The following is an 18,975-nucleotide window of genomic DNA, read 5'->3' as shown; positions in this document are numbered from 1 at the left end:
CCGAGCTTTAAGAAAGCATGATGACAAGCTGAATAATTCAAAGGCAGCAGCAGAAGGGTGGCTGCAGCAGCTTGGCTCACCCGTTCTGCAGTAGGTCTTTCTAGAAAGTGCCAGCTGGAAGCTTACCCGCTGTGGTGTGTGTATGGGAGACAGAGCGTCCAAGTCTGCCATGGGAAATTCAACCCCTTTCCTCTTCAGCTCCTCATATATGTGCACAACACCGGTGAGATCAGGACTGCTTCGAAAGGCATCAGCCCATGCCTGGGAGAATAGAAGGCCTGTTAGGAAGCATTTCTCAAGAGCTGCCGTGGTATCTGAAAATCCAAAGTGGCCCACGTCCTCTCCCTGAGACCAATGCTCTCCTACTTGCACATGCAAATTGCACTGGCTAAACCTATTCTGTTCCTCTCCTTTCGCAACTGCTGCCACGACACAGCTGGTGAAACCCTGGCTTTCAGTGGTGCTGCTGAGCGTGAACAAAAGCACAAAACTTAATTTAGCATGTATTTCCTTGGAGAAGAGACAGAGAAATAACACCTATGCACTGTGGTGCATCCTAAAAAGCAGGCATTTCCCTAATGGCAAGGAAATCAATTGCTGGGGCTGTTCAGCTGCAGGGAGTGGAAGGTGGAGCCTTGTCAGCACAGGGTGCCTGCCCTCTGTGCGGGAGCACCTCTGCCCTGAGAGCTTCTACTGGTGGAGTTGGGAACCGGCAGCAAATTGAGCAGAAAGGAAAGGAGAAATTGATGTGTGACATAAAATAAAGGCTAACTACAGGTTTCCTCAGATCAGAGACAACTAATGCCGAGCCTGTCTAGCCTAGCTCTGTCTAGTGCTGCTGCCAGTAGGTGAGACGACTGTGGTTCAAGGGAAGAAGAGCCCATTGGGAGCCAGACCCAGGCCAGACTGGGGAGTTCACCCCCAGGGTTCACCCCCAGACCCAAGCTTCCTTCATGATGTCCGCTGCCAAAAATGTCAGCACACGTGTGCCCAAATCGAAAAATCCCATGAAAAGCATGATCACCAGATTCCCTTCAGTGAAAACATATCACAGAAAGGAAAGAGCAAAAATTTAAGTAGATTATAATTTCTGTTAACTCATGAAACTTAAAAATTAAAAAAAAAATTCTGGGCCAGGCGCGGTGGCTCACGCCTGTAATCCCAGCACTTTGAGAGGCCGAGGCGGATGGATCATGAGGTCAGGAGATCAAGACCATCCTGGCTAACACAGTGAAACCCCATCTCTACTAAAAATACAAAAATTAGCTGGGTGTGGTGGCGGGCACCTGTAGTCCCAGCTACTCGGGAGGCTGAGGCAGGAGAATGGCATGAACCCGGGAGGCAGAGCTTGCAGTGAGCCGAGATGGTGCCACTGCACTCCAGCATGGGCGACAGAGCGAGACTTCATCTCAAAAAAAAGAAAAATTCTGTTCTTTGGAAGTCTCAGACTGTATCAAAAAAAGAATACCCAAAGGGCTCCCCAGAAATGGCCCTTCCCATGCTGTCCCATTCACCATACATACCCAAAGGAGGAGGCAGAGCCTCCTGTGCCCATGACTCCATTGCCAAGTCTGTCATTGTCACAGAATTTAACTGTCTCCCTCACTCCAGCAATGCGGTACAACCAATCCTGAGGCAGCCACAGAAACTCTATCTCTAACCAACAGACCCATTTGAAGTTAAAAGGTCAGTTTCCAAAAAGCCTCCTTAATTATGACTGATGCATCTCACTTACCAGGAACAGTACTGTCAGCCTGGCTTTCCCTGATGCACTTATTTTATCTGCATGCTCAGGGATTTAAAACTACTGGATCAGGACAGCCTCTCTTGGCCAATACTCATTCTGGATTCTGAGGAGGGCCAAAGAAGCTACCTCACAGAGCACTGTCTGGAAGGCCCAGCTGGAGAGTAGGTTGCCCGCAGGGAGTGCCTCTGGCCCCGCCCCCACCAGCTGTGCTGGCTGCCTCCACCTGGTTCAAAATCCAGCTAAGCCCTGTGACGCCAACCTCAAAATACCCTAGCATTTTAGTTTAGGGTGTTGACTTTAGGGTCTAAAAACCAGTTTCACAGCCCACTGTGGGAGGCTGGGGAAAAAACACATGGCAGTTTTTCCTGGCACCACTTCATGCCTCTGTACATGGAGTACCAACAGCTCCAGGGACTCCTTTCAATTCATCTAGCTCTCTACCCAAGCCAAATTTGAGATAATAGGAATAAAGATGAAAGAACTATGGCTCTTCTCTCCAGTTGGAGGATACTTCTTTGGGTCCACTTTCTAAGGCACTCTGCTTCCATGTTCACAGAGACAGACTGGAGTGGGAGGGAGGTGCACACCCAAGTTGGGCCAATCAGATGCTCCTCCTTCCAGGAACTCAGCAGCACTAGGAGCTGGGTTGTTCTCACTGGGTAGGCAGAACTGTCCTCTGTAACTCCAGGGCCATGTGCCAGCACAGGACTGGAAGCAGAGACAGCCTATGTTCTCCAGAAGGAGCAGCTAGAGTGCTCGGAGGTGCAGACGTACAGGAGAGGATTTGGAAGGCCTTCCTGATCTTTTCTGTCCCTTCCCAGGGCTGGGTGACCTGGACTTCTGGGAGACTCTGCCCTGTCATGACAAACTCTTCTCTTTGCCTAGGCAAGCTGGAGTTGGCATCTGTTATTTGCAATCAAGTAGTCTTGGCTAATGTACCCGCTTCCCACCTGCCACAATTCCAACCCCTATCTGGGAGCTCTGTGCAGACTGGATGAGATGGCTGCTAACAGAGCAGATATTCATGATGGCAATCTCTATTGAATAGGATTCTGATGCCAACGGAGGAAAAAACAGGGTGTGGGGGCGCCTCTGAATAAATGCAGCTCTGGGTGTCTCTCATCTCTGGGTGTCTCCCATTCATATATGAAAATGTACAGATGGGAGACATCCAGAGATGCCATGTGTCCCTAGCATCTTCTTGGGACATGCCTCAATAATTAGGCATGGGTCAGAGCTGTCCCCTAGGCTGGAGTACAATGGTGGTGCCATCTCGGCTCACTGCAACCTCTGCCTCCGGGCTCAAGCAATCCTCCCACTTTAGCCTCCAGAGTAGCTGGGACTATAAGCACGTGCCACCATGCCTGGCTAATTTTTGTATTTTTTGTAGAAATGGGGTTTCATCATGTGGCCTAGGCTGGTCTTGAACTCCTGGACTCCAGGGATTCACCCACCTTGGCCTCCCAAAGTACTGGGATTACAGACATGAGCCAACTGTGCCCAGCCCAGACACCTTTTGAAGGTAGATACCGAGTCACTCTTGTCCAGAGAAGGCAGTCAGTCAACATTTATCAGGTTAAACTGAATTCAGTTCTCACAGTTACTAAGCATCCTTATTTTCCTACTTCAGAGAACAGAGGAAAGATGGCCACTTAGGCTGTCAACAGACCGAAGTGACAGTGACAAAGGAGGGGTGCTGGAAGGCTGACCCAGCTGAGGATACTCCCTAGAGGAGATGTGGCAAGCCTTAGGAGGTCTGGCCACTCTTGGAGTGCTTAACCTGAAGCCTGGGAGCAGCAGAGAGGGTGGGGCAGGCTGCCCTCCCTTAAAGCTGCCTTTTCAGAAAGCAAAGTGATGCAGCGGTGTGAGCACACTCTGAGGGCCTGTCACTGGAGCTAGCTGGTTAATGGCCAAGTGGCCAGTTCACTGGAAGCCTTCTTTTCCTGCCTGTGGCTATAAGATTAGTGGCTTGGAAGACCCAGAGGAAGGTCTAATGAGGAGAAAAAAGGAAAGAGATCAATTCAGATCTCCTTCATTCCTTTGGACTGTACACAAAACCCCAGAATAAAACCAGACACAAACATAAACCATATCCTATTCATTTCTGTATCCCTCAAAGTTTTGACAAAGCTTTGAATCATCAAATTTCAGACCAATAAACCATTGCTGATTTAAACTATGGGCTCTGGGATGCCTTTGGATAGAAGGGAGCTTCTGTCAGCTCCTGCTTATGCTCCCAGACCAGACTTCCTATTCCCAGTGACAGGGTCCCCAGGGAGCTGCTGTCCACACAGAATCTGGCCAGAGCCCAGCTATCAGGCTCTGACATCTTCGAAGAACACACACCTCCAGCTTCTCCTGTCCCCACTCCCATCCCCACCCCAGTCAGTTCACTTTCTTCAGTGGAAAGAAAAACCTTCAGTGGAAAGACAGTATGGTTAGACTATTGCTGGGGCATGGGGAGTGGGGCCGGGGAGGCATGACCACACTGAGGTGACTCTGCCAGGATGACTTCATTTCTGCTCCTGAAAACAATTTCAAGGGAAAGGCTCAGGGATGGCATAGAGTGGGAGCATCCTTTTTGTCTTCTCAACAAATGGGACTTAATGTGAGCAAACAAAAAGGGACACAAGCCAAAACACCAGCCAAGGCATGAGGTGAAAACATAGGGGTGAAGCTGAAAGCTGCCGGAAGTGAAGTCTTTGGTGCCCCTGGGGGTAGAAGTGAGTGTCAGCAAGCTACTAACCAGGCTGCACCACTCTCAATGTGTCTTTCCTCCCATCCTCCCAAGGAGACCAGCTCCATCAAGAAAGGCAGATCCTGTGGTGCGGGTAAGCCGACTGAGCCCTCGCACCTGTTGGTAAAAAGTCCCAGAACCACACTGCTGGGTCTGTCTTTTGGCGGGTTGAGGGGGATGGGGTGGCTACGGATGGCTGGAGGGCAGCCAGAAGACAGAAAGCCCCCATACGGGAAGGGAAGGAGTGCAGTGGGGGAAGGAGGGGTAGGCATCAGCTGGATTCTCTTTGCAGTTGGCCAGGGTGCTACTGATGGCAAACGTGCCACTGGGTAGGCTGACCATGCCTGCGAATGGCACTCTGAAAGGGAATCAGAAGGTGGGCTGGGGGCAGGCAGATGTGCACGGATGAGCTCTACCACCCATTTCCCTATAGGCACAGGGGGACTTTGGAAAAGCTAGTGTGGAGCCCAACCTCCCCCTTCCCCTCAATCTGGCTGCAGCTCTGCTTCCACCATCCTCAGGGCAACCAAAGGGGCAGTGGGCTTTGGCCAGCAGCTGGTAATCAGAGCCATGGGTTCTACCTCTGCCAGGACCCCCAACCATGTCTCACAGGCAGGAGGTGTTAGGGAGGCACGTCTGTGTGGCCCCTTTACCTTGAAAGTTTTTCAAGTGCTAACACATTCGATCTGCTTTTCCATAATGGAAAGGTTAAGGCTGTACCCCACTCCACCCCCAACCCACAAACAGTCAAAAGCCAGTTTAAGTCCCTCCTGGCTGGGCCCTCACCCTCTGTCATCTGCAAACCTTCGTTTCTCCAGTTAAACTGCAGGCTCCCTGAGGGTAGGGCCAGGACTGACCCACTTCTCTGAAGAGCACCAAGAAGCATCCTGATACCACGATGGTGCAGAGGAGTCTGTTACCGCTCTGGCACCCCATACTTAGCTGAACCTCCTCTCAGCCTAGCCGCATTGATATGAGAGCTGCTACCAACTCACAGGCTGGCAAGGCAGCCAGTGAGCTGTCACCTCCAACCCCATTCTTGTCTCATGGTGGGAGCAGCACTTTCTCTCCTGGGGGAATTGTCAGAGTCTCTGGGGGATCTTAAGTTTTCTAAAGTATATTCAACATGCAAATAAAAGTACTTTCCTTCTCAAAGGGGCTAAAAAAAGATTGACCCAATGCAATACTACTCCACGCTCTAATGAAGAAGATTGAAAACAGGGTGTGTGGGTGAGGATGCGAAGCAACTAACCCTCTTGGGTGCTGGTGGCCGAGAACACCCAAGAGCCCAGTGGAGCCCATTCCCCACCACCCAGCAACCTCACACTTTGGTATGAGGTGGATACATGTGAAATTGCTAATATTTGGCCATTTTTGACCAACAAAGATGGCACTTTCACATATTCAACTTAATATATTCCCATTAAAAAGGAATATATATATGCTCAAGAAAAGTCAGGTGCTAGATGCTCATAGCAGCATTTTTCACAGTACCCCCAAACTGCAAACACCAGGTCCCCATCAACAGTGGGAGGGGTAAATAAACTGCAGCGTGTTCGTACAACAGGACTTGGCACAACAATGGGAACGAAAGACCTAGAATCACAGGCAACAATGGGTGTGACACCCACAAACACAGCAGAGGCAACAGAGCACTCTGGATGAAGTTCAGGAACAGAGAAGACTCGTCTATGCTGTGAGAGCTCAGGCAAGTGGTCATCCGGAAGGTGGGAGGTTTTGGGTGTGGTCATATTCTGCTTCCAGATGCAGGGGCTGGTTACATGTTCAGTTTGTGAAAATTTATCAAGTTGTACACATTTTTATGTGTGATTTCCTGTATATATATTATAATTCAATTAAAAGTAAAAAAAAAAAAAAAAAAGGGCTAGGGGTCCTGTTTATTCTATTGGTTCACCCTGTTACAGAAGCCAAGCCACCCACAGCTGAATGCTGCCTGCTGTCCTCTGCCGGGCAGCCATTACCAAAGGTGAGAGCTCTTCAGGAACACTGCAAATCCGGAGAGGAACAACACTATCCAGCTGGGTTATCAACCCCCATCTAGGAGTAGCACCCTTATCTGAAGCCCATGCTTTTCACAGCTGGACCAGGAAACTGTGTCCAGCCAGGCAGAAGCTGCGAGGCATCTCAAGGCCCTGTTCTGCTCAGGTCCCTATGGCCAGCACACACTGCTACTGCCAGACCAGCAGGGGGAGGCCTCAGAACATGGTGCTGGCCACTTCATACCATGGGCTGATCTCATGGGCTCAGGGTTGACAGCAGACAGGCAAGAACCCCAAGTTCCATTTTACAGATAAGGTGGTATATGCCCACATAAATTAGTACACCTGTCTGAGGTTAGCAGCAGGGCTGGGTAAAAGCTGGGAGGAGCTGGAACGTGTGGAGGGGTGATCCTGATAGGAAAGCTTGGAGGTGAGGGCAGGGTGTGCGGGGACGGGCATCCTCAGGGTAGAGGGGCGTGGGCCACAGCCAGTGAAGAAGGCTGTGTCTGCCCTCAGCCACGGTCCCCACACAGTCAGCAGGGACAGTGCAGTTCACACCCCTTGTGATAGCTGTGTTTGTCATGGGGTAGGCCGGCCACCCTGCTGGGCCCGCCACCCTGCAGACAGGCCTCGGGGTCAGAAAGCTCTACCACAGGACATGCTTTGTGAGAAGAAGCCACCATTTGTTTTCCTAACATGAATTCCTGGGGGTGTTGAGGTAGGGGAGTGCAGCCCCAAAAGGAAAGGCTGTGGTAGAGTGGGGTGTATGAGGAAGGTGAAGTGCATGCACGTGTGTGTGTGTGTGTGTGTGTGTGTGTCAGAGAGACAGAGAGAGAAAGAAGGATGTTGGGTGGGCAGAACGGGGATGAGGGACAACCCTAGGGTAAACATGGGAAGGCCTCCCAGAGTTCCTCAGAATTAACTACATTCACTCATTCACTATAAAGAAATACTGAACACCTGCTCTACACATTACACTGCTCTAGACCCTGGTGACAGCATGTCCCTGGGTTCTTAGGGAACGAAGAATGAGACAGACAAAAGAAATGTTAGCAAAGCCAGTCTTGAATACCACAGAAAAGGATGATGTGAGACAGACAGTGTGTGTGCTTAAAACCAGTTGGAGGCCTCCGAGGCACCTGTGAATGAGGAGGAGGAGTCACTGCTCTGAAAGCTGGGGAAAGACCTTTCAGGCAGAGAGAAGTGAGCACAGTGAACGGACAGAGGCTCCTCTCCAGCTGCACACCTGACCCATCTGAGAGCCCGGCCTGCCCTGGCACTCTACTTCCTGCATTCTCCGCTGCCTCTGCCTGGCTGTCTCCCTTTGCCCTTGCTGGAGCCCCACGCCCAGCCCTGGGTTTGTCTCTCCTCTTGGCTCCTGCAGGCCCTTGTCTTGCCTCTGCCACGGCACTAATCACCCAGGCTGGATGTGCCTGTTGACTTAGGTGCCTTCTGTGTCACCACGTGCTCTGTGTAAAACCCAGGTCTGCATAAACCCCAGCTCAGAGCCCTTCGATGGCTTCCCACTGCCTACAGGACCAAGCATGGCTCCTCAGCATGCATGGCCACTGGCCTCTGGGCATCCTTCTGGCCCCATCTCCTGCCTGCTCCCCCACCCCAAGCCCTGCCCCCAACATTCTTCATTACACCCCCTTCCCCACATAGTGGTCTTTACAACATGTCCACAAATTCCTTGATCCTCTTTTCTTCAAGAGATGGAGTTTATTTCCCCTACTCTTGAGGCTAGGCCTGGTGACTCCCTTCTAACAAATAGAATATAACAGAAAAGATGGTATGTGACTTCCAAGGCTAGGTCATCAAGCTTGATGTCCACGTGGTGATAAACTCAGGTCTCTTGCCAATAGTCATCAAGGAACTGAGGCTTCCTGCCAACAGCCATGTGGGTGCACCATGGTGGAAGTGGAGCCTCCAGCTATAGTCGAGCCTTCAGACAATGCAACCTCAAGAGACACTCCAAGCCAGAATTGTCCAGCCAGCTGTTCCTGAATTCCTGGCCCACAGAAACTAAGAGGTAATGAACATTTTCCATTTGAAGGTATGTTTTGAGGTAATTTGTAACAGAGCGAGTGATAACAAATACAACCCAAGTATGCCAACTGCTCTCTTTGATGCGTCTGGGCCTTTGCACATGCTATTCTCCCTGCCTGTGAAGTCTCTCCCACTGACTTTTCCACCAAACTCCCCATCATTCTTCAGGGTCCAACAGAAATGTCATCTCCTCAGTGAAACATCCCTTAACACCATCCCCAGCCGCCTACCTTGCTCTGCCTGACCCAGAGTTGGCCCCTGCCCTGTGACCTCACCAAACCCACACGTAGCTCTAACATGGTTCTTCCTACTCCACATTTTCTCAGAGGCCTGTTGAGGCCACCCTACCTGCCTTTGTGAGCAGCAGAGGGATGGCACCCAGAAAGCTTCAGGAAGGCTCTGTTAACTGGCTGGAGAGCCATCAGTTAAAATTTCATTCCAGTGGGATGAGAATTTTTTTTGAAGTATTTTGCACCAAATATTTAAATGTAGAAGTCTCCATTTTTTTTTTTCCTCCAAATGGTGGGAGAGCATGAGGACTCATCAATAAGAGACTTCATCTTACTCTGTCCCAACAAATTGGGCAAGGGGTCCAACCTACCTGGATCAGAGCAAGCACTTTGTCCTGTACAATGGTGGGAGGGTTGTTCTTGGGAGAGATAATTTTGACCAGAACACTGTCGATGAAATCTCGGTTGGCCACAAGGATGTGGAAGCGGTGGCCACAGTTCTTCACACATGTCTCCAGCACCTGATATGGGGAGGGAAGGAGAAGGGTCACCCCAGTGGGAGCTGGAGAAGACACTGGGAACTGAGGAGCGCAGCTGAGTTTCTACCATCCCCTCTGTCTTGCTCCTAGATCAGCTTTCTGACACGTCTCCTCCAGAGCCAAACCTGCATGGCACACGCATTCCCACACTCCATTCTCCAGGGATGACAGCAGCCCCTTACTGACTGAAGTCTCCTGTCCCTGCACAATAATCAGGCAATTAGTTGGTAATTGAGGCACCAGTTTTGCATGAGAAGGACGCTAGTGTTTTAATGGGATCAAAATGACTGAGCGGTCCCTGAAAATTAGCATTTTAACTCCTCTCTCTGGGCCTCTGGGTATGAGGCATTAGCCAATGGGACACGGGCTCTGTCACGAGAGGAGGCTGCTATGACAGCTTGAATTGCTTAGTGAGTTACTGGCCCTTATATGTGAGAAAGCAAATGCACACACACATCCCCCACTCAACCCTGCTTCTGCAACCAAAATTGGCAATGACAAAGGATTTTCCACTCGTGACAAATGGTTTGTGGACCTCAGCTGCCAGGTGACTTTAATGTTCATGTTCAATTCAGACCCTGCCTGCTCCTCCCTTGTCTGGGAAAACGAGTGACACAGGCTTTAGCTGCTCAGAAAAGCCCAGCATACTGGTTCTGGCCAGATGGTCAGTGAGAGCTTGAACCTCAGCTCCACCACTTTCTCCCTGAATGGCCCAGGACAGATCTTTCTGAGCCTCAGCATCCTCATCTGTAAAGCAGAGATAATGAGCTCTCCCTTGCAAGATTGTTGGAAAGATTAGCAAGAACACGTTTAAAGCATAGGCCGGGCATAGTGGCTCACGCATGTAATCTCAGCACTTTGGGAGGCCGAGGCGGGTGGATCACCTGAGGTCAGGAATTCAATACCAGCCTGACCAACATGGCGAAGCCCCACCTCTACTACAAATACAAAAACTAGCCAGGCTTGGTGGCACATGCCTGTAATCCCAGCTACTTGGGAGGCTGAGGCAGGAGAATCGCTTGAACCTGGGAGGCGGAGGTTGCAGTGAACCGAGATCGCGCCACTGCACTCCAGCTCAGGCAACAGAACAAAACTCTATCTCAAAAACATACATACACACGTGCATGCATAAAATAATGTGCATAGCAAAGTATCCTGCATAGAGGAGGTGCCCAATAACTGATGACCATGATTACGTGATTACTGTTCAGAAGGCTGCTGTACACACGACGAAGGGGATGGCCTCTTATCTTCCCATAGGACAGGTATGTAGCCTCTTGGAATTCGGAGGTGCCAACTGGGAGGAGTGCTCTGAACTTCCCAGCACTCTGTAAACCAACCCATAGGATTACCTGGCCCTTCCCATGCCAACAGCCCCCAGTGCCACAGTCTACTAACTGGGGAATGCCTCCTCTAAACAATGTCACCAGCAACAGGGAACATTTCTGACTACCTCAGTTATCCTCATTTGCCCAAACTACTCCAACCACTGGTTAACTTCTGCAGCCATCCCACAGGGCTAGGTCCAAGCAATTGGGCTTTACCTGGACAAATCATAGCCGTAAAGAAAGGTCCATAACTGGAACACTGACTGAATGCGACTATATGCCAGGCACTATGAGAGATCCTTCCATAACATGTGGAGTTTTATCCAATTCTCACAGGTAATTACTTCTCCTTAAGTGTACCTTAATATCCCATGTTTTAGAGTTAAGAGGTTTAGAAAGGTGAAGACATTGATCTAAGTACAAATTGTCAGTCAGTGCCAGAAGGAGCACAGGAGCTGTGATCAGCCTTCTCTGGAGCCCCAGTCTCCTCGCCCACCTTGAGGCCACAGGGCCATCCCTCCCTCACAGCTCTCCTCCAAGCAGCCACATCAGCTGAGAGTGCCTCAGATGACAGGCAACATGTGTTAGATTTATTGTTCCCCCATTTGGTCCTTGAAATAACCCTGTAAGGTGGGAATCAGCCCATTTTAGAGATGAGGAAGCTGAGGATCAGAGGTACCATGTAACTTAACCTAGGAGGCCAAAGCTGGGACTCCCCATGCCAGGCAGCTCCGCAGCCAGCCAGAATCGTTCCTTGCCTCACTGCTGGCTGCACCTTAGGAGTCCCCGGGTTCCTCTGGGCTTGCCAAGGAAGACTCTGGAGGTTAGAACCCTCAGGGCCTCTGAGCAACCACAGGTTTTACTAAGCCAAGGAGGCATTTTCCTTTCTGAGTCTCTGCTTATGCCTGATTCTGGTAACCGTGAGGTAATTGGCGTTCACTCTCTTGTAGTGATCCATGGGGGCACTGAGATGAACCAGAGGGGTTCTTTCTGTTCTCAAGGGCCTTACAGGCACCCTTCTCTCTAGGACTCTCTAAAACCTTCCCCCCAACTCAGGCAGTGGGGTGTTGGGGTCAAGGCAGATGGCAAGAAGTATGCTTTATTTTGTGAGAAGCAGGTGGGAAAGGTGAGGCTGCAATTATGAGTGGGGAAGAGAATTGGAAAAAGAGGCATAGGTCTGAGGAGTAGAGCAGCCTGGGGCTCCACTCCACTCTCAGAGCAACAGTGGGCAGGAACCACTACCCGCCTTTAGGGAATACATGCTTAGTTTATCCTGCACAGCAGTCCTCAAGGTCAGTGTGTCCCAGCCTGGTCTTGGAAGTGCCCTGGACAGAGATGTATGTGCCACAGAGCATCCCCAAAGCCTATCTGAGCAGGAGATCTAGGAGGTCCTCCCTGGGCTGGCAAGAGCCGCTTTAGGCCACCCTGCCAAACGGGACCCTGGCAGTTTTGCTCCTATGGGTTGAAAGGCATGAAACATAGAGTGGCAATTTTCCAGAGTGAAGCCAAAAGCCATGGAGAAAGTAAACGGGGCCTCTAAACAATCAGAAATGATGTTTAAGTCCACAAACAAAGACACAAGCAGAGAGCCCCTCAGGGCTTCTTACTAACTTATTTTGGGTAAATATTAACGATTTTGGTGGGTATAGATACGAAGTCAGGAGAGGGCCACAGGAAACAGGAGGACTGAAAGTGACTAAGAGAGTAAGTGAAGCCCTATCAGCAGATGTGAGACCATGCAAAGTGCACTAGGATGGGGCCTCAGTGTAGGGACGGCAGCCCTGCGCACTTCACAGGCCTCCCAAAGGCATGGCTGGGTTTGTAGTGAAGACCTAACCCACAGGAAAGGTCAAACAGTGTCCATCATGCCCTGCTAGAGGAAGGCAAGTAAACGCAGAGTTCACTTTAGAAAGATCTCCATCTAACACGATTACCATGAAGTTGGGTGTGTAAATGGAGAAGTTTTAGATAGCAGTAAAATACCCTGACATATTAGAGCTCATTCCCTGGTGATACGAGTTACTGAAAGCCATTTGTTTTGGGCATCACTCCTGGTTTAGTGAATGCTGTGGCTCAAATTCTGAGAAAAAATAAAATAAAAGCTTCAACTCCCTATTTCTCAACCAGTCTTTTCTCCTTTATTATTCAAATCCCAATTCCCTGGCAGAACTCTCTTAATAAGTTTTGGGGTTTCGCTTGGGCAAAAAATCCAAACAGGTTCTCTGCTTTAAAAGGAAACATGGTTGTTTTGAATAAATAACCTACTATTTCAAAGCCCCAGAGAAGTCGACCTGGTGACCTGTTACAGTTTCTATTTTAAGAACTCACTGTGGCCCAGATTTTGCCACATTCGAAAAACTGTTAGTTCTCAAGACAGAAATAACACCTGAAGTCGTCTTTTTAAATTCTCTGACAGCTTTGGTAAGGGCAAAAATATGGTCTGTTCCTTCCTGAAAAAAATCACTTGGCTGACTTTTTCAAGAGTCTTTGTAGCTATTTTCAGTTTTTGCCCCAAGCAAAAGACAACCTTATGATGGCAATCCACAGCTCGGTACACCTCACTAGCTGTGAAGGCTGGGTAAACCTCCAGACCTCTCTGAGCCTCAGTTTCATCATCTGTATGAGGGGGATAGTAAAATCTCTTTTGGAGGGTGGTTGTAAATATATTCATTAATGTCCCAAAAGTTCAGCACAGTCCCAGGCAGGGGCAGGTACTCAATGGGTGGAAGTTAACTTTTTTTTTTTTTGAGATGAAGTCTCACTCTGTTGCCCAAGCTGGAGTGCAACGGTGCGATCTCAGCTTACGGCAACCTCCACCTCCCGGGTTCAAGCAATTCTCCTGCCTCAGCCTCCCGAGTAGCTGGGACTACAGGCACACACCACCATGCCTGGCTAATTTTTGTATTTTTAGTAGAGACTGGGTTTCACTGTGTTGGCCAGGCTGGTCTTGAACTCTTGACCTTGATCCTCTCACTTTGGCCTCCCAGAGTGCTGGGATTATAGGGGTGAGCCACCGCGCCTGGCCAACATTTTTATAAAGAGGAAACTGATATCTAGAGAAGGAGTTGGTCTCAGTCTCAGAGCAGGCTGGTGACAGAAAAGGGACCCACCCAAAACCTTTAGCTCCTCTGCTCTGGGCTTCTGTACCTGACAGCACTGCACCCACCTTATCTTCTGCTGATATACATTTACCAAATTGAAGCTCACCACTCCCTGTTTCAGAGGACAGGAAAACCCAAAGGCAATACCAGAAGGCTTTGCTGGACTCCAGTGGCCCAGGCACCAAGCCATTCAGAGGTTGTGCTAAGTGGGCAGAGGGAAGGCCCTGTGAGGGGGGCAAGGCCAGGAGCAAGGAGTTCCCCAGATGACTTCTCTCCTCAAGGAGAAAAGCACTCACTGTTAATGCCAGCATCACCTCTCTGTAGTTCCGGTTCCCGTTGAGCCGCTTCTTCAGGGCTCGAATGGCATCCTTTGGCCTGGAAAAAAGAACAGACATATAAAGATACTTACAATCCCACTTGAGGACACGATCCTACAGATATGCGAACTAGCATATATGCAAGACTATTTGCTGGCTGCAGCATGTTTGTAAATGTAAAAGACTGGGAACAAACTGAATGTCCATCAATACACAACAGGTTAAATTAAATCATTGACACAATGGAATACTATGCAGCTGCAAAAAAAATAAAGAAACTCATGCACCAATATGGACCAAACTCAAAGATATGTGCATAAAGTTCTTCGCACAACAGTGTACAAAGCTTGCTATTAGTTGAGTTATAGAAGGAAAGCAAACATACATAGCACAGGTGCCAGCATAGGGAAGAGACTCTCTAGAAAGAGCTATAACAACCTGGTAACTGTGGCTGCCCCTAAGGAAGGCAACCAAAGGGGAAGGGAGGTTTTTCACTGGATTGCCTTTTTGCAGACCTTTTGAATTCTGTATCACATGCAAGTATTATTTATTCAAAACCATAAATAACCCACTGGTGTGTGGGTACATATTAGAGAGTTTTTCCAGAGAAACCATATGAGAGACACAGAAGAGAGCGTGCCAGGTCCTTGTGAGCCCTGGATGCCCGGCTCTTCCTGAATTCCATGGAACTCCTTTTCCCAGAGAAAGCTTAAGTGAGTCTCCTTAAAACCCAACAAGTTTTGTGTTTTTAGGTGACAGATCTGAGGTGGATTCCCAGATAAAATCTTGCAGAATTATAGACAATACTCAGTTCACAAATGGGCTATGTCCAAAAGTTGGAGTGGAGTTGTTTGGAAGTTGGAGTGAGTTCTTCCTTAATTACTGTTATACCTTAGAGTTAGGATTCCTAGGCAGCCCTCTAAGTATACATATTACATGTAGGTCTTGTGTCTAACATGTAATTTAATTTATTCCAACTCAGGATTCAACGAAGCTGTGGGCCTAGCAGCTGCCCCTGGCACAAAGCCCCTGTGCTGACCTGACCCATCACCCTATGCTCTGGGGAGCCCTTAGTCCAGCTGTGGGCCAGCGCTTTGCTATCACACGTGGGTTCCAGCCTTCCACTAATCTATGTGTCAATATACTGGCCTTTCCCAGCTTGAATGTTTGTAACTCAGGGATCTCCTATTCCTACAGTTTTAAAACATTTATACTCTACCAAATGAAAAGGCCGCTTCAAATGTGTATGAGGAGGTTGAGGAGGGGAAAAGGTTGATGCTCTGCTAATCAGCTTAATTTAAGAGAAACTGGGCCGGGCGTGGTGGCCCACATCTGTAATCCCAGCACTTTGGGAGACCAAGGCAGGTGGATCACCTGAGGACAGGAGTTCGAGACCAGCCTGGCCAACATGGTGAAACCCCGTCTTTACTGAAAAATACAAAAATTAGCTGGGTGTGGTAGCAGCTGCCTGTAATCCCAGCTACTCGGGAGGCTGAGGCAGGAGAATCACTGAACCTGGGAGACAGAGGTTGCAGTGAGCTGAGATCACGCCATTGTACTCCAGCCTGGGCAACAAGAGCGAAACTCCATCTCCAAAAAAATAAAAAAGAGAAAGTGTGCCCAGCACTATGGCTCATTCCTCTAATCCCAGGACTTTGGGAGGCCGAGGTGGGTGGATCACTTGAGGTCAGGAGTTCAAGACCAGCCTGGCCAACATGGTGAAACCCTGTCTCTACTAAAAATACAAAAAAATTAGCTGGGCATGGTGATGTGTGCCTGTAGTCCCAGCTACTCTGGAGGCTGAGGCAAGAGAATCACGTGAACCTGAGATGTGAAGGTTGCAGTGAGCCGAGATCATGCCACTGCACTCCAGCCTGGGTGACGGAGTAAGACTCCATAAAAAAAGAAAGAAAGAAAGAAGGAAAGGAAGGAAGGAAGGGAGGGAGGGAGGGAGGGAGGGAGGGAGGGAAAGAAAGAAAAAGAAAGAAAGAAAGAGAGAGAAAGAAAGAAAGAAAGAAAGAGAGAGAGAGAGAGAAAGAAAGAGAAAGAAAGAAAGAAAGAAAGAAAGAAAGAAAGAAAGAAAGAAAGAAAGAAAGAAAGAAAGAAAAAAGTGAAAGGAGCAAGGCTTCTGGAAGAAAATTTTAAAACACCCTGAATCACCTGTTTCCCATTCCCAGCTTGACATATGGCTGCCCTGTAGGAATTCTTGGCCCCTGGGTCAAAGGGCTGATGAGACACACACAAGGCTCCATGGGGACTGGGCCCAAGGCCAAGTATGTCTGCAGTACGGCTGCCATTTCCAAAAGGGGATGCTGATTTCTGCAAATATGGGACTTAACCGGCTCTCTGCTTTGAGGGCTGTTTGTGGCATGAGAGCTGATGAAATTCAGTGGCTACTGGCCAACAGCATGGACTCATTTCCTCTCTCCAAGGCTCTGCCAAACCACCGCTGTCCCTGACCCACAGCTGCCACACCCCTCAGTCCTATCTCTCTTCTGTCCTCTTGAACTTCCATGGAACAGGAAAATAGGAAGAGCGCCTGAGGGCTGCAATCATTTCTGGCTGGCAGAGGACCAGCACACTCAGGGCTCTCCTGGTGTGGGAGCCACGGGGTGGGAAATCAGACAGTCAGCAGCTTCCTGGATGAGGTTTAAAATGAAAACTCATCCACAGGCTCTGGGAAGTACTGGCCAAGAATGATGGGTGAGCACAAAAGCAAGTACTTATCTCTCTCCCCGGGGGAGAAGCTTCAGAGAGGAGGATCAAAGTCATGTCAAAGGAATCACAAAGTTTCAAGAAGCTGCAGCAGATTAGATAGTGTGGAGTTGGAAACCAGGAGAAGAGACAGAAGTGTGTGTCAAGAGCCAAGATGGAGCAGAAAGAAAGGATCAGGAAGAATCAGCGGCCTGTGTTGAGATGGCACCAAGCCCTAGCAGCTTTCAGGGGAAAGGTCAGGCTCCTCAGGCAGTGCTCACAGCCTCGTGATTTGGCCTCTGGGCCATGATCAGGCTCCTCAAAGTCTCCCTGGACCCTAGACTTATAAGAACTCTTCCCTGATCCCCAAACAAGCCTCCTGTCATCCCTCCAGCCACAGCCTTTATATCTCTTTGTCCTTCAGCTTCAGAACTACTCGCTGGAAAAGCTTTCTCCTCATAACCCCCAAGGAGGATGTGGCTGCCCCTCTTCTGTCACCCTGAACACCCCCTCCCCATTATTATCTTGCTCTATTGCATGTTTTCAGCTCCTCCTCTGTGCCCTCTCCAGCTTAGAAGGTAGAACACAAAGATTCTATGAGTTGAGGAGGGTCCAGAGATGCCCATGTAAACGACCTAGGTCAGGGGTTCCTCATGAGAGCTGCACATCAGAGTCACCTGGAGTGCCATTCCCAAATCCACAAGCTGTGCCTTGATTGTGTAGGTCTGAGGTGAGGCCTGGAAAACAAGAGTCTAAAACAGTCCCAGCTGGGTGCTGTGGCTCACGCCTGTAATCCCAGCACTTTGGAAGGCCAAGGCAGGTGGATTACCTGAGGTCAGGAGTTCAAGACCAGCCTGGCCAACATGGTGAAACCCTGTCTCTACTAAAAATACAAAATTAGCCGGGCATGGTGGTGCACACCTATAATCCCAGCTACTCAGGAGGCTGAGGCAGGAGAATTGCTTGACCCTGGGGGGCGGTGGTTGTGGTGAGCTGAGATCACGCCATTGCACTCCAGCCTGGGCAACAAGAGCAAAACTCCATCTCAAAAATAAATAAATAAAAACAGCCCCAGGTAGGTTATTCAGTCAGCCACTCCTGGTTAATGCCTGAATGACTGTCATACAAGGCCTTAGGCATCAGCATTCCTCAGGCTGATGGTGACCTCAGCTCTGGACATTAGGGAAAGCCCAAGGAGAGGCCTTTGGGGCAGTTTACCAATCTGCACCCACCAGGACCACAGCCTCCCATTGGTAAAGTATTGCACAAATACAAGAAGTGCAGGCAGCACTTCAGTGGCTGCGGCCAGGTAAGCCTGTGCTTGCATCCTGCATGTGCCCTTCCAAGCTGTGCTGCAAGGCCTTTGGCAAGTGACCAAACTACTCAGCCTCAGTTTCCTTAACACTGAAACAGGCTGTCACTACCACATAGAACTGTTGGGGGTAGGGGGCGCTGCTTGTGATGATGCACTGCAGGGCTGGACACAGGACCTGCAGGGCCTGGCACATGGCAAGTGCTCAGAGATGGCAGACAGGGTAAGGGCAGTGAATCCACAGAGATCATCACCAAGACTGGGCAGATAACTGACACCCAAATGAAAGTGATGACAAAAGTCATGGGCAATGGAAATATTTAAAGGGAAATAGTAAATCCATATAGATATAGTATGGATATGAAGATACAGTTATGTAGCCAGATACGTCATATATATTTACTCCTTTAATCCTTATAACAACCCTATGAGATAGGTATTATTGGCAACCCCATTTTATAAGTGAGGAAGCGGGACACAGACACAGGGAGGTGAAGTAACTCACACAGGCTCGCACAATAAGCGAGTGGTGACCTAGGATTGCTCCAGCCTGGGGTGTCCACCTTCCTCCCCTTCATCCACCTGCCTCATCTGGCGGATACGCTGGCAATCTGTAAGACTCCAGTCTGGTGTCACTTCCTCCAAGAAGGCTTTGCTGCCAAAAGTCCCAAGGCTGACCACTGCCACTGCACTAGTCTCCGTAGCTATATATAGCTTCTCTCTCTCTCCCTGCCCACTACCCAGCACTCGTTATGCTGTGTTATGCATATGTTTATACGCCTGCATTCCTCATCAGACTGTGAGTACCTTAGAGACTTCATTCATTTATTCACTTATTTAACAAATATTTATTAACAGCTAATCAAATGCATTGTGCTAGGCGCTAAGGACAAAATGTTGAGTAATTGGCCAGGCGCAGTG

At 49.3% G+C, this 18,975-nt stretch overlaps 1 protein-coding gene across 8 annotated transcripts in view; it reads right to left on the bottom strand.

Annotated features, from left to right (window-relative positions):
- The window catches only part of TOM1L2 (target of myb1 like 2 membrane trafficking protein), a 135,053-nt gene that overhangs the window by 41,284 nt on the left and 74,794 nt on the right, over window positions 1-18,975 (bottom strand). For 4 of the 8 annotated variants that reach the window (XM_030827640.1, XM_004090377.3, XM_003279863.4 and 1 more), the window contains exons 3-5: window positions 14,028-14,106; window positions 9,135-9,284; window positions 127-261 (exon numbers count right to left, since the gene is read on the bottom strand). In XM_030827640.1, the coding sequence (XP_030683500.1) occupies window positions 127-261; window positions 9,135-9,284; window positions 14,028-14,106 (364 nt within the window). The remainder of the gene's footprint in view (window positions 1-126; window positions 262-9,134; window positions 9,285-14,027; window positions 14,107-18,975) is intronic. The other 4 variants (XM_030827643.1, XM_004090380.3, XM_030827642.1 and 1 more) reach the window with 2 other exon arrangements.

The sequence above is a fragment of the Nomascus leucogenys genome, chromosome 14 (assembly GCF_006542625.1).
Source record: "Nomascus leucogenys isolate Asia chromosome 14, Asia_NLE_v1, whole genome shotgun sequence".
Lineage (NCBI taxonomy): Eukaryota > Metazoa > Chordata > Mammalia > Primates > Hylobatidae > Nomascus > Nomascus leucogenys.
The sequence above is the reverse complement of the archived record's forward strand: the minus strand, read 5'-3'. Positions and strand labels throughout refer to the sequence as shown.